Source organism: Copadichromis virginalis, linkage group LG8 (genome assembly GCF_057382275.1).
Source record: "Copadichromis virginalis isolate Kocher_CV1m ecotype Utaka linkage group LG8, C_Virginalis_male_GT1.1, whole genome shotgun sequence".
Lineage (NCBI taxonomy): Eukaryota > Metazoa > Chordata > Actinopteri > Cichliformes > Cichlidae > Copadichromis > Copadichromis virginalis.
Genome location: NC_140625.1, coordinates 5,339,566 through 5,355,142, shown reverse-complemented (window position 1 = coordinate 5,355,142; position 15,577 = coordinate 5,339,566). Strand labels below are relative to the sequence as shown.

Genomic DNA, 15,577 nt, shown 5'->3' with positions numbered 1-15,577 from the left:
TACTTTGAGTTTGATTCCATCAAAAGTGACAAAAACATTAGTGTCCGTTGTGCGTGGGAAGAAAACTTCCTTTTACAGCGAAAAAAACCCCTAAACTTCCAACAAGCACCGAGTAGCTACGACTTAATGGGAAACTCACAGAGAAACTCGCGGATTCTTCAACTGACCGCGGCACACCTGCACCAGGGTAAACCTCCGCCTGCCCAACTCCTGCTTTACAGGTGAAAATAGAGCAACAGGACCGCTGAGTCTTTGATTTTATTTATTTTCTGCTGTGTTTTACTTGCATCTATTTGAAAGACTGAGTGTAAACACAAAAAATATTTTATTTTATGTGCTGGAATGTGCAGAAAATAGGTTTAAATGTTAAACTAATTTATTCAAGTCAGAGAATGTTGCATATAATAAAATTTTTGCTTGATGCATAAAATTAAAAGATTAAAACTAATAAAACAAGTTAAAAAAAAGAGACTTTTCCATTTGATTACATTTTGTATGATGGATTATGTAGAAAAAGTAGAATTGGGCTGAAAGATCTATCGCTTTATCACCTATTCAGGTTGTAAATCATGTTTTTAAAAAGTAACTAAGTAACTAAGTAATTAATTACTTTTGAAAATAAGTAATCAGTAAAGTAACGGGATTACTTTTTTAGGGAAGTAATCGGTAATTAGTTACTGATTACTTTTTTCAAGTAACTTGACCAACACTGGTCACCACTAATGAACTTCAAAGCTACTGCGTGTTCCACGTAAAACATTCATTAAATCAGGCTACAGTAGTTGTCACACACATTTAGTGTGATCCTGCTGAAACTTAATGTTGGTGATACTGAGGATATGCAACCCTGGTGTAATTTATTTTTGCCTAACATTAGCATTTTACTTTTTTTTCACTCCAGTGCCACAAATGATAAAAGTGGCTTAACTTTGTGAAGATGTGTAATTACACACACACACACACATATATATATATAGTGATACATGGAGAAAGAGAGCGAGAGCAGAAGACACAAACCCGAGCCTGCTGCCGTACAGTACATGGTCGCCTGCTCAACCACTGAGCTAAACCAGTGCACAGATTTGTCAAATTTGTGAAGCACAGACGAAACAGAGGTATCTCTCCAAGAACAATGTTGCATGTTTAGAAAAATATGGATGGTTTATTTGACCCTACTTTGACAAGCATTATATTCCATTTCCATGATGTTCAAGTCTTCTGAAGTCAATGAAACACAGTCTACATCCAAATATGAACAGTGGTATATCATTTGTCAACAACACATTCATTCACTTTTCGTCCTACAAACAGTTTTTGCAAAGACACACACAGTATAGTATTAATTTATCCGGTCAAATACTCGGTTAAGTGGGCTTCTATTCTGAACTCACGAAACAGTAATGGTTTATAGTTGTTTTTTAAGAATCTATTGAAAACAGACAGTCTAATATAAAGTCCATCCAGTACAGACTTGTCCATAATACTGCTTCTAGAATAGCTTATTTACAATCGTCTACTGGAAGCAAAAGAGGAAACAAAAAAGAAAAAGAAGAGAAAAAACGCCATTGCTTTAAGAACAAAACAAGCTAGCCATTAATATTAAAATTCAAAATTAATAATCAAAAACAGAACATAATGTTTTTTTCATTGATTGTGCTTTGTAACCCACAAAACCACTTCATTTTTCGAAATAGAACACCTATCAGAGGCACCAAATAGGAGTGCTGATAACATCCAGTTCAATTTCTCTCATTGAGATTCTCTACAATTATGAGTAGGACAGGGCATACAAATGGTTCCTTTTTTTCATTTATTTATATATTTATAAAGTTATTACAGGCTCATTCTCTCAGTTCATCACCTGTGGTGGTGTTATGTCGCACAACAGAAGTCACGTAGGAATCGGTTCGTGTGTTTAACCATGCAAAGCCCTTTAAGATTTGCCAGAAAAGGTCACAGAATAGATTTGTTGGACAAAAGGGGGCTGATAAAGGCATAAACAAACACAAATGGTGCTTTCCCACTAAAACATACACAGAATGGTGCCAAAGCCTGTGGATGAATAGGATAGGCAAGACAGTGACAATAATAGTAGGCAAGTTAGCAGGATAATACTACACCTTCCCCATCCATAACCTCCTCTGGCTTCAGATCTGGCTGGGCCTGTGTATGCAATGTACAGTGTAGCTCGTTTTCCCGGTCTCTCACAGTAAGTAAGTGGAAGTTCTTGGTCCTGGAATCTCTAATTTGGCAGAAGCCTTGGTCAAAGAAAGCAAAATTGCCACCATCCTACTCTAAAAGGAGGCCAATATACCACCGTTTGTCAATCAGACCCAGCCCCTGGCATTCAGCAGTGAGTATTCCTGAACATTTACACAGTCACCTCAGTCTTGCTGCCTGTGCGGTAGTGCTGTGGCTGTTGTTGCTGCTGCTGGTGGTGCTGTGGGATGTAGTGGAGTTGTTCCACAGTGTGAGTCCGTCTCGAGGCAAATGCCTGCCTCTTATTTGCTGTCTGGTTCATGGCTAAGGTGTTGGAGTGCCCACTCCCGCCTGCTCCCTGTACCCCACTTCCGCTGCCTCCACCACCGCTGTTGTTAGAGGCACTGGGATGGGAGTGCATTTTGGTCATCTTGTAGCGATCCATTAGAGGCGTAGTTGGAATGAACACGTCTGTGTGTGAGATGGCCCGTGATATTGACTTGTCACTGCCATAAAACCCGCCAGAGATACTGCTGACCATGCCGCGCTTCAGCGACCTCATCAGCTTATCTGGCGAGAGCAGAGGATCCTGGGACAGGAGGCGGTCTTGTGAGTATAGACGTTCTTGTGAATAGAGGCGATCTTGGGAGTAGTGGCGGTCTTTTGAATAAAGATGTTCCTGTGACAGGAGTCTGTCCTTGGAGTACATACGGTCCTTGGAGTAGAGGCGATCTTGGGAGGTGTGGCGGTCCTGTGGAAGAAGACGCTCCTGGGATCGAAGACGTTCAGCAGATAGGAGCTGTTCATCGGACAGGATCCTACCTCCGTACAGGGAAACACCGTTAGAAGACATGGTATAATCTTGCTGGGGGGCTCTTTGAGGGGACAGGACACGATCTTGGGACATAGCCCTCTGGACACGACGGGGCCTCTGCCTCTGCTGAGACTGCTGCTGTGAGGACTGTGACTGCGGAGGGGCCTGGGAGATGGAGGACTGTGGGGGCTGGCTCTGCTGTTGTTCCCGGTGCTATCGAGCAAAAGACGGATGAGGTGAGTTTATTCATAAACTCAGGGGTAAGATGCTCTGCTGCCGACTACTTCAGAATAACTTCTAACATTTAAATCTGGAAACTTGTGCTCTTGCATCATAGATACATAAAACTTGATAGTACATGACCTTGTTTTGAAGCGTGCACTATTGAACGGAACACTTCTGTACCCACCTGTTCTTGACTCATTTTGAGAACATGAAGGGGAAGAGTGCTTCTTGCTGCCAGGTCGGGCAGGTGGCGCTTACGAGTGTAGTAGTCTTCGACTTCTTTATCTGCTGCAGAGGACACAGTGGGAAAAAAAAAGACACGAAGTGAAGAGGCAATTCAAGGAGCGAAAGAAAGAGAAAACACGGGTAGGTACAGAATGCTAGGGGAGAAATCGTGTAACGTGGAATTGGAGAACACGGCACACAATGCAGAGAATAGTGTTGGGAGACCCATCGTATTTCACCTTTCCAAGCTCATAGAGGGGAATAGAAAATAGAGGCAGAGTATCACAGACGGACCACATTACATGCTAGGCACATAACATCCACATATCCAGACTTGATCAGGGATGCTGCAGGCAGTTCTGGCTGTGGGGGATAACTTTTCAAAGGTCATTTGAAAGTCTATAAACAAAAAACATCATATACAGACATGGAGGGAACCACGCAGGCACCTCACATATATGCATGCTGGAAATCTAATAGGATTATTACACAATCACATCAACACTGAAGCTGGGAGTGTTTCATATAAACTCGAGTGGGGGTTTTCTTTCGTATACCTGTGTGCAACCAACAAAAACCTCCAAACCAAACAATGAATATAACATGCATTTAAAAGCAGATCAAAAAGACGAGAATACATTTGCAAAGACGAAGTGTAGGAGTGAATGTAGCATTAAATTCATGCCACACGACAAAAACACATGCACAGAGAGCTGTATCGACCAAATAAATACATAAAAAAACACACACGCACACACAAAGTGATGCACATTTACAAAAACTTGACATCTGGTCATAAAGACAGTAGCATAAACCATTCAAAAATGGAAACATTTATAAGTCTGTGAATGAGCGTTTAACCCGCACAACAAGAGACAGGTGAATGCCACTGCCATTGATGGTGGAAAGGTATAATGAGAGCAGATCTCTCCACCTTATTGAGAATTCGTAGATGGCTTTTCGGTGCGAGTCTGTCTTTTTCAATAATGGTACAGCAGTGTTCACACCACCTGTCCAAATTACTCTCATCCAAATCCCCTTCAGCGCCGAGTCACGGGTGCTTGCTGCAAATCGATTCATTATGAGAGATAATAAAACAAGATGTTCCTTTCTCAAGCATAATAGTCTTCAAGATTTGGGCAGCGCATTGCAAACTCATCAACCATATTACCAGAGTGAATGAATAACTCATGATATATAGTGTCCTGCACTGCAATGGGCTAAGTGCTTTTTTTCTCTTCAGTTTGATACCAATTTGCATTAATAAGCAGTACCATTCTTCTTTTATTATCTCAACAATGAAAACTCCGCTCGATGTTCCCTCCAGCGCAATCCGGCATGATCTATCATTGTGCAGACACTAGTTGAGCAACAAAAAGAAACAGCAGAGCCTTTTGGCTATTTGCTGCAGCAAATAATTTGCTTTTGAAGCAAAAAGAAAGTTGGGAAGACTGAAGGAAGGACACCGCCAAGGGATATTTTTCCATTTCAGAACTGTCTCTTTGGTGGGGTCCTATCTCTGACAATTGAATTCATTTGGTTTTGTTTTACGGTCCATCAAAAGCTATTATGTTAATTCTCACAAGCATTCTTCAAATAAATTGTGGTTGTTTTTATTTCTCCAAAACAACTGAGAACCAGTAAATACTACTGCAAACTTGTTTTACCATTTAGTTTCAAATGGTGCCTGGCAGCTCTAAGTGGGAGCCAGTGCAGAGCGACCCCTGACGGGATGAGTTGTAGATGTCCATCTTTCATTTTGACTTGAGCCAGCTGCGAAGCAGGACGCTCATGATGAAACTACACAAGCCGTAACGGATATTTGTATTTCACTTAGAGAATAGCATGAGACGAGAGCTCATTATGCTGTAGAAATTCACCAAAGAAACGCTAAATTAATACCGAGCCAGGCCAGACGCAAGAAGCCGCTGATATATGTGTGATTCAAGAGAAATCATGGCTGCGGCGAGGGAAGCAGGGAATACCAATGAATCAGAGTTTTTTTTGAGGTGATTAGGCTGCTTTTTTGACAGCTCGGAGTTGAGAAGGGGATACTTTCTGGCTTTAATTCATAGTGCCCTCCATCCACTTAGATCTTTAATCAACGGCGAGCTGCAAAAAGTCCAAAACAACATATACGGGTACTTTTTTCTACAGTTTAACGTCCCGAGTTACAGCAGGTGAGCCATTGTTACATCTGAAATACTTCAGAGCCCTTCAGAAAGTCCCAGCCTGGAGTCAGGAAAGCACACTTAATGCAGTGTTTTTATCATGCAGGGCTTTAGGATCAGGGCAGGGCGCCTATTCTTGCATTATTGCAGTGAACTTGGACCTACTGAGTTTCTTCAAGGACGAGAACCGGTTGAGGTCGGCTTTGACGGCCGCCTCGTAGGAGGGTGGCAGGTGTGACAGGCTCTGGAAGGAGCGTGAGAAAGACAGGTCGTAGGGCTCCGTCTGCGAGGTCAGGATGCCACTTATCCGATTGTTTTCTGGAGACACATACATACATATACAGACACAGAAGAGGGAAAAAGGGGGGGAAATGGGCAGGCTGACGTCTCCTACGCCACCCCCCCCAAAAAGGAGACCCCAGGGAACAATCACAGAAAGACCACCTGCTGTGAAGAAAAAAGAGTGAGCTGGCAGACAGGCTGGAGTTTCAGCTGTACAAATATTTGCTGGAGGCAGAGGTCCTTTGAAATAATCTCCAAATTAATCTCGTCAGTATAAAATAATAATTCCAACCAAGGGAGCCACTGAGTATATGGAAGCCCTGCTCCTCTTCTGGGAGTTTGGGGGTTGTAGTGACCTAAGAAAAAAATCTATATTTGTACAAATACACATGAACTCACACATGAGTACATATAAAATATGTTTTGAATAGCTGGTTTTATAAACCAGATAGAGTCAGCAGCTTACATTTCATACTTTGTATCTCTGAGGTGTGAGTCTTTACTAACTCTAACTCTAGACAATCAGAATATGTAGTTTTTGTTTTGATTAAGTTGTTCTCCTGTGTCTTAGCAATCAGGGAGCAAAGAAAATAATCATTCTAAGTGACATGAACTTTCTTTCCTAATAGTCTATTGTGCCTTTCTCCAAACTATAAGGGTAGGGCAGAGTTAGAGTTATCCCTTATGGTGACTAACCTCAGAGGGTTAAAGAAAGAAACTTCTGAAGGAAGGTACATGTGAAAGGGTTGGAGAATGACTGAGATAGATTTTGAGAACAATCACACTTTATGTTGCTGAAATAGAAAGTTACGTATCCTGTTGATATTTCAGTAAACTAGACTATTAAAGATAGTCATGGCTATAAAACATTTCTTATTTGATAACCCTTAACATTAAAGCCAAATGGGTTGTGTAGGTTCCCCTATGCCAAAGCTACTCTAACCCTTCTAGACACGACACCCTAGGTCCTTTGGTATTAAGCACCAAGATATTAGGACCAGATTCTTTTAGTCATACAAGTTGCAAGGTGGAGCGTCAAATCAATTAGACTTGTTTTTCCAGCACATCCCACACATGCTCAGTTAAATCAGATGGGAATCTGGAGGCTGAAGGACACCTTGATCTCTTTGTTACATTCCTTAAACTATCACTCCAAAATTGTTGTATTCTGGAACCACATATTATCCTGCTAGAAGATACTTTCTGCCTAATAAAGCCTACTACCTTTTGACAGGTGCTGTTATTACAAATGATGGAACTGAACTGACCTGATTTTAATGTTGTAACTTAGTTGAAATACTTCTATCACTTTGGTTGTAGGCTTTCTATGGTTTGTACCATAGCTCTAAAGTTCTAAGTCTTATTGTCTTAATCATCCCTCTGTCCTTTAAAGTTCAGCAATAGTTTGCTGAGGAAAAAAGTTGAATATCTGCCTTTAAGAAACTGTTGCATATTTTAAAACTCCAACTTGTTGGTGCCAGTGATGGGGGAGTATAGGCGGACACATCAGCCACTCAGTGAGTGTTTGGTGTGGGACTGACTTGACAGGCGATGCGGTGGTTTGACGGGAGGAAACAGTGGTCCAAACAAGGAAAGGCAAGGAAAAAATAGACAACACACCAAACAACAGATGTGTGCTGGAGAGTGACCCTGCTTTTGACAGTGCTGTGATGTGAACTGGGACAGGGACGGGAGCAATGCCTGGCTGCCTGTTGTTGGTGTGATGTGAGATGATGCCAGGAAGACGAGGAAGGTGGGGGTGGGGGACTGGACCCAAGCCTTCTTTTCTTCTCACTCTACTCCTTCTCTTTATCTCTCTTTTTCACACATGTACACACACAAACATCCGCAGTCTGTCCCATTCCACTTCCCTCACTCTGTCAATCTTATCTGTCTTACCATGCTGCCACCCACTTTCCTTTGCTCCTTAATTCTTTCTTGTCCATTCAGTATTCCCTTCTCTCTCATTTTCTTTCCCACTCCTGCTCTATCTAGCTTTCCCCTGCAAGCTCCGAGTCTGTCACGCAGTGCAGAGCAGCGGGCATGGGTGTGACTCCACACTAGCCTCCAAACGACAGATAAGAATAGTGTTTTTAGTAACTGCTGCAGGATGGAGAGATGGAAGAGAAAGAGAACAAGAGATGGGGATAAGAGAATCAAAAAGAAACAAGAGACTGAAATGCTCAGTTGTGGTCACAAGCTTACGTGCATTCATTATGGACATGAACGGCAATAATTTGGGTTTTTTTTAAAATAAATTCTTTGAACTGTTCCTTTTAGGGGTGAAATGATTGTGCATGACTGTACATCCATAATGACTTATTTTGGATTGTCTCTAAAGCACACAGAGTCAAAGTTATCCATACAGGCCCAAAAGTGTACATACAGCTCATTTAAATTGACACTAACGTCACTAAAGATGTAGATGGTAAATGGCCTGGTTCTTATATAGCACTGCACACAACTACATTCACCCATTCTATCCAACATTCACACTCTGATGGACGCATCAGAGACCAACTTCGGGTTATCTGGCATGCAGACTGGGCAGATGGGGACTGAACCACCAACCTTCCAATTAGTAGGTGACCTGCTCTACTACCTGATCTACACAATCGTTCCACCCGGGGAAAAAATTGATTAAAGAAATAAAAGCTCATGACATTAATGCCTATGATGAGCGTATGTAAACTCATGACCACGACTGTAAGAAGGAACGAGAGTAAAGTAGCAGGGACGGCAGCATGGCTGAGTGACTGCAGGGGGTCCTGGGAGCTGCGGGGGGGGAGATCGAAGTGAAAAATTTGTGAGTGGGTTGTCTTCCACAGCTGCATTACTAAGTGGGGAATCAACTCAGACTGTGGCATGCTGTTAGCTATCTCATTAGCAGACATACTTTATGTTTAAACACAGTAAAGCCACACAGATGTGGCTCCAAGACTTAAATAGTTAAAAAAAAATCAGCAGTTACTTCATAACTTCATAACTATTGTGATATAGTTTTGAAAAACAATAATTATGAGTTGTATCGGTCAAATCTATAGCTATAACTATCTGTAACTTTGATTATTGTGTTGTTTTTTTCTGGCAAATTAAACCTAAACCCAAAGGCGCTGACTATGTAACATAACCTTTGGTCATAGTAATGACATGAATGACATGACAGTTGATAAGAGCAGCAGTCTTTCAGAATTAAATAACAGTATGGTGTTATGTTCACACAGATGCAGAATTTTAGATGCAGAATTAGTAGGTATCAGTACGTTTACTGACAGTGGCACTAATACTGCTCTGAAAATCAACTCAGGGGATGCAAATGTCCAAGTAGAACATTCTGAACCCTAAACTTAAAGGATACCCTGAGTCACAACGACAAATGCTCATCATTGATGAGAACCACGGGTGACCACGAGAAACTCGTCTCATGGAAGACAGAACATAATTTTGCAACATAAAATAAGCTTAATTGGATACATCAATGAAATGGAAGAAGATAACAACTGATATAAGAGCCTGTCACACAAAGCATTTACATAATTTCGAACAGAATTACACACAAAGTACCAGTCCTCTTACGTGTAACACACATATGTGAGTGTCCCAGTGAAGCTGGGCTCTCAGTAAACTGGCTGCTTGTCAGTAAAAGCCATTCTTATAAAAACCAGCATTCAAAATTGTTGATTTGGTTTTGGTCTTTCTGATGGATTTTTTTGACAGTACGAAAAATACTGCATAAATATAACATAAATAATTTTCTACTGTAACTCATCAGCTTGTGTCCCTGATTCCTGTTGGCCCACATGACCAACAACAAACTGTGCTGTCAAAGCAAAGATCAAACAGAAACTCTTGCTTGAATCAGGTCTGAAAATACACTGGTTTAAGTTAGAGAAAGGAGGAAACAAAGGTAAGAGTCGTGGTATGTACACAAATGTGTGCTGGAATGCAGTGAATGAATATTCACACTAAATTAAACATATGTATGCATGACTTACCACGTCTCAATGATCGGTGAGCTACCGAAACCCAAATGAAAAACAAATATTTCAGAAACATGTTGATGGTAAGAGAAACAGAACCTATTCCTGAAAGACCTTCTGCATATTCAGCACAGCCAGTACAGAAAATCTCCCCTCAAAATTATTCTAATGAAAACAGCTTTTAAGTCCAGAGGCATGTTATGTACACTTGTGTGTATGATTGTGCATTTTCTGCTCTGATATGGAGCAGTATCTCCTGGTTGTTTCAGTCAAGGGCCGCTGGGGGGGTTGTGGCTGTGGGTTTTTATCTGGAAAATACACTGTGTGCCAAAACTTGAAGGATTTTTGGCAGCTTGTGATCAAAGTGTCTGTGTTAGATGTGTTGAAATGGATTTTTCATGTTTTCCATAGATCTCCAAGGCATTTGTTCCCAGTATGCAGTTTTCTTATCTATGCGTGTGATTCTGTGTGAGTCTGTGGATGTATGTGTGTGGACTACACGGTCAGTTGTGTCCATAAAGAAGGAATGAGTCTGTCTGCAGAATTTAGCTATGGCTCCAAAGTGCCTCAACGATAGCAGGTTTTTAATGTTTGTGGTTGAAACAAACAGTATAAAAATCACACGGTGAGATCAGGGCAATGTAATAAATGCACAAGGCAGGGAATATTCAGCTCAATGCCGCTTTTTCTTTTATCTTTGCTATCTTTCCTCTTTCCTCTCTTACACGACTGCTCAACTGGCAGACTGTGACCACGGGCCGCCTCAGCTCCCTCAAAGGAACAGCTGATTAACTTGAGTAATAAAAGCTGATTCACGGTACTGCTCCTCTCAGGCACCGTGAAGTTATGGTTTTTTAGGACAACAGTGGAGAACATTGTCGTGGGATGGGATGACCTTGACAGAGCATTACGTTGTTTTCACTTTAAAGAAAGAGAGACAGATGGCCGACAACTACTGTCTCTTGTCTCTCAAAGAAAAAAAGTGCCCCCATTTCAAAAATTAAAAATGAAGAAATTGAAAATTAGATCAGTTCAATGAATTTACCCCATTAAACATGTTAAGAGCTGCATTCTAGACTTCCAAACATTTGAAACATTGAACTGACCAGGGAATTTACTTGCATAAGACCCTTTCCCTCTAGTTTTCCTTACCATTCTTAGGTGTGCGTGTGGGGCTACCTAGAGCCACATGGTTATAGTTGGGCTGATGGGTACCTGCAATGACAAAAGCAATGAAAGATCTGTTCAATGTTCACGAGGAATGCTCTGTATGTTCTAAAACACAGACTTCAAGCAGTGTGAGGGTGATAATTAAAGAGATAATTCACTGAAGAAGCTGGAAATGTTGTCTTCTAGTGGCACTTGGAGATATGCTTTTTATATAATTCACAAAATATAGATCTATGTAGAAAACATTGTGCATTTTTAATGGACTTTTATAGTTTAAATAAGACACGATGCCGCAGTTACTTTCCACACTTGCGTGTAAACCTATTCACTGAGTGAAATATCCCTTTAATTTCCTCAAATTAAGAAAAGACATGAGAGACTGTGTGATGAGTAAATCTAAATGGAGTCCCCTGTAAGCTTGACATTAGCCTGCAAAATATGTTTACACCAGACATATTTTGGAAAGTAGGCTAAAACAGACGAAAGGAAAAAAAACAGAAATATGGCATACAACATCCTGTCCTGGAAAAGTCAAGAGCAATTACTGTATTTTTTGTAAAGTGTATTATTTAAGAATAAAGACGCGCATTTATGCATTCATCATTACAAAAGATCCATGAACTGCAGTGCTGCAGGTGCATTTGAACACAGGAAACCACCAGTACAACTACAAATGAACAGAGAAAGACATTCTGGTTTAAAATTATATGACCAGTACACAAAAATACACAGTGAACCTACCAAGAGAGGTTTTGCACCAACATTTTTACATAAGCAATGACCAAGCAACTCATTAGAAATGAAAGTTATATTGAACTCACATAAAACATATTTTTTAAAACAGATTTCTTTTAACCTCAGACAAAAGTAGTTAGCAAAAAAACCAAAACAAAGCCAAACCTTCAGAGCAAATTTCAAGGTCTGCAGCCTGTTTACACTGAGCAATTTTTACCTGTTCGTGATGAAGTCTGACTATCATGAGAGAAATTAAGTGAAATCGGTCATTGGTCATCACTTACCAAAACAATTTGTTTTACACTGAAGCCAACCAAGAAATCCCAGAAACTTAGGGGCAGTGTTTGTCAGCTGACTTGAAACCATTGTCATACTTTTATTTACAAAAAATAAAACAACAACAACAAAAAACAGTTGTGGAAAAGAAAACAAAATCCAAACTCAGAAAGAAAAACTATGGAAGAAACACAAAAAATGTTATGACTCATACAAAGAAGGAGCTGATAGTGTCCCCCTGCTTTGGTACATAGTTTTTCATATTTAAATCTAAGACGGTGAAGTTATTGTACATTTTTGTGCCACCAGCTAACTTGCTAACATTGAATGGTATCAGCTTACAGGTCGGCTAGCGACACTGTTATGAACAAATAGTGAAGGATTTAGATTCCTCGGTGATGGGAGCTGTGAAGTGCAGTGACCTTCAGAGATACCACATCAGTAGCGTTCTGAACTGTACTGTCAGCAAAACATTACCAGAGCACACAATTACACAAGGTGACAAATATGTTTCATGTTGTTTGCTTAGCTAATTTAGCTAATTAGGCTAGCATAAGCTTTGCCCTGGTTGCTTCCCAAATCGTGTTCTTGTTAATCTGAATTTTTTAGCATGCATATTATACAGTTGTGTGTTATCTGACACGGTCAAAAATCAAGCCCAGTGTTTGTCCAGACAGGTCATGACTTCAAGCTCAGCCAGAATCCCAGCAGACTAGCTTATGGCTCCAGTCCGTTTTTTTCACTGATGTTCTGTGCTGTAGGTCTTACTGCTGCCATCTCTATCTCTGGCTTTCCACATATGTGCATGGAAAGGCAGTAATTTTTCAGGATGAGTATGCATCAGAGTGATTAATACGTTTCTTATGGATAATGTTTGTACAATATATTTGGGATGTGTTTTTGAACTTGTAGTCTTTGGAATGGACTCTGCAAACTTAACATGCACTGGTCCTCATCTCTGGCCATTATCCCTTTTTTTTCTGTCTCTGCAAGGAAGCTCTAATCAGTAGTAACAGTCAAACGTGTTATCATTTGAGTAAGCAGAGCCTTTTTAAATTTCATCTCAGAGGATAAACAACAGTTGGCCCCAAACACCTATCCATCCTGCTGTGCTGGAGTGTTTGTGGGATGACAGGGAATGTGATGCAGTGGTATGGTGCTCGCCTTGGCACCGCACCGTGGAAGTGCTTTAGTTGAAAGATGGGACCTTTACTGAGCCCATTGTACTGAGAAAGTTGATGAATGACAGCTATTCTCAGCAGCGTGGGTTTGTGTGTTTGTATGAGAGGGGAAGGCAGCAATAGATGGAGACCCCAGTGTAGAGTGTTGCCATTGCAACACGTTCATTTGCTGTCTGCTGCTGTGCCTGTTTAAAAATGCATTAGAGCCAACTGCTGAAACATCCATTTACATCTGTCACAGAAGTGAAGAAGGAGAGTGAGGCCCGACGCTCTCACATCATGGGTTTCAATATTTGCTCGAGCTATAGAGATAGATGAGATGTGTCTTCTGTGTGTTCCTCCACTGGCTTTTTCTTTTTTCTTATCAGTGCTTAACAGTGACTCACAGAAAAGATTATTCAAGGGGATAAATTCACAGACTTCAGAAACTGCTTCTTTGGAACATATTAAATGAACAGCTTAGTAATATAAAGCCATGTATAAAAAGCTATGTCTTTTTAGTTACTATATTATCTGTATCTGTCACAACAGATCTTTTGTTTTTACTTGTCCCTGGTAGCACTATCGTTCATTATTAATGATCTATTATATCACAATAATGCTGCTTATTTTACTAATGCATCAAATCAATGTGTTCTTCACTTTTATCTATGGTCTATGACCATGCGGTGGGGTGTATTGCTGGTGGACCAAAGAAGATGTTCAGATTACTGTCATCCTCATTTCTAAAGTCTTCTCCTATCTATGTTAGAATTCAGGAGAAGACCCCTAAAATGAAACCCCTCCTGATCAGGAATACGCCTGCCAAAAAGAGAGATTTCTTCATTTGTTGGTGTGATTAAACAGGTGTACTCACACTAGGCTCATTTGAATCCCAAAGTCCAATTCCTTTGACTAGTGTGTTACTTTGACTAATTGCTGAGCACTGTGTCCGGGCATGCTTAAGTGTAGTGTGACTGTGTCACCACTTACAAATGAAACCACAAAACACATAAACTAGGGAAGCTAATTTTACTGTGAAAAAGCACTTATCAAAAGCTTCTCTGTGCATGAAAGTGAAAGAGAGTGAGAGGATATGACTTGCTGAGACAAACTGAAGTGCGTTCAGGTCATTAAATGACAACAACAAGGCAACTATTTTGTGCGCTGCAGGTGGCACACCAAGAGAGCTTGAACTATTTTAGCTTACAAAATAATTATTATTATGAAGTATACTACTGAATTATTTCACCTAAAATCAGTGTTTGAGAAACTTGCATCAGATTTATTGTTGATTGATGCAATTGATGTATTGTATTTGCCAATTAGGCAGTGAGACGCTTCTATTATGGTGTCTGGATGAATACCTAGAGAAAATAAAGTATCAATACTACTGATACAAAGGCTTGTTTTGAGTAGTGATGCCAGGAATGACTGGATCACTACAACCAAGACTTTCTGTCTCTGCTAAAGCTCACTGCATCTACTTTAGCTTATTAGTATAAACAATTCATGAAATAAACATTTTTGGTATGTCACTGAATAGTAGAGCGACTTATGAATGAATGTGCATGTGATTATGCTAATCTTATTAAAGGTGACTAGTAAAACAAAATGTGGTTGACAAACTGGTAATTACATAGCCCTTTCACTACTCTACCTGAGCATTCAAAGTAGCGTGCAAGCCACATTCACACACTTTATTCTATGCCTCAAGCACTTCCTCAAAATCACACATGGACACATTGAGGGTTAGACACTTTAGCATGCAGACTGGGGGGAGGCAGGGATTCTGATTAGCAGGCGACCTGCTCTACTTCTAGCCAAGACATCCCGTGTCTGGGAAAACCCTCAGTAATGGTGATAATTTAAGAGAAACAGCCTTTTAATGACACATACAGGGTATATAATAGCAGATTAACTTCTTTTAATTATTAAAAACTGCTAATGACTATGGCCCAGGTATCAGTTGGTGCTGGCGTGGAAAAAACTGCTATGATTTCACTTGATCTTAATTCCTATACTGCAGAGTAGACACAGGATGCCTTATCATAGCGTGCACAGAGTGCATGCATTTAAATCAAACATGGTTAAAACTGGTCCATTTCAATCTAACAAAGAAAGCAACAACCCCGCCCTATCCCCACCCCCAGGAAAAAAACCAAAAACCAACGTGCAGTATTATGTTAATGAGTCACAAAGTGAATGACTCATCTCTGCAAACAAACTTTTTCTGTAATGAGCTACAGCAGGTGACAAGTAAACATCTGTCCTCTGTGCAGAACATACAATAATTTATTTTCTTCATTCAATTCAATTCAGCTCAGTTCTATTTTATTT

The 15,577-nt window shown here is 40.4% G+C and overlaps 1 protein-coding gene across 5 annotated transcripts in view; it reads right to left on the bottom strand.

The window, feature by feature from the left end:
• Positions 1 to 1,142: 1,142 nt before the first annotated feature.
• The window catches only part of shisa6b (shisa family member 6b), a 78,086-nt gene continuing 63,651 nt past the window's right edge, over positions 1,143 to 15,577 (bottom strand). For 2 of the 5 annotated variants that reach the window (XM_085465468.1, XM_085465469.1), the window contains 5 exons: positions 11,049 to 11,111; positions 9,912 to 9,932; positions 5,800 to 5,952; positions 3,423 to 3,526; positions 1,143 to 3,226 (listed from right to left, as the gene is read on the bottom strand). In XM_085465468.1, the coding sequence (XP_085321594.1) occupies positions 2,372 to 3,226; positions 3,423 to 3,526; positions 5,800 to 5,952; positions 9,912 to 9,932; positions 11,049 to 11,111 (1,196 nt within the window). In that variant the 3' untranslated portion in view covers positions 1,143 to 2,371. The remainder of the gene's footprint in view (positions 3,227 to 3,422; positions 3,527 to 5,799; positions 5,953 to 9,911; positions 9,933 to 11,048; positions 11,112 to 15,577) is intronic. The other 3 variants (XM_085465470.1, XM_085465471.1, XM_085465472.1) reach the window with 3 other exon arrangements.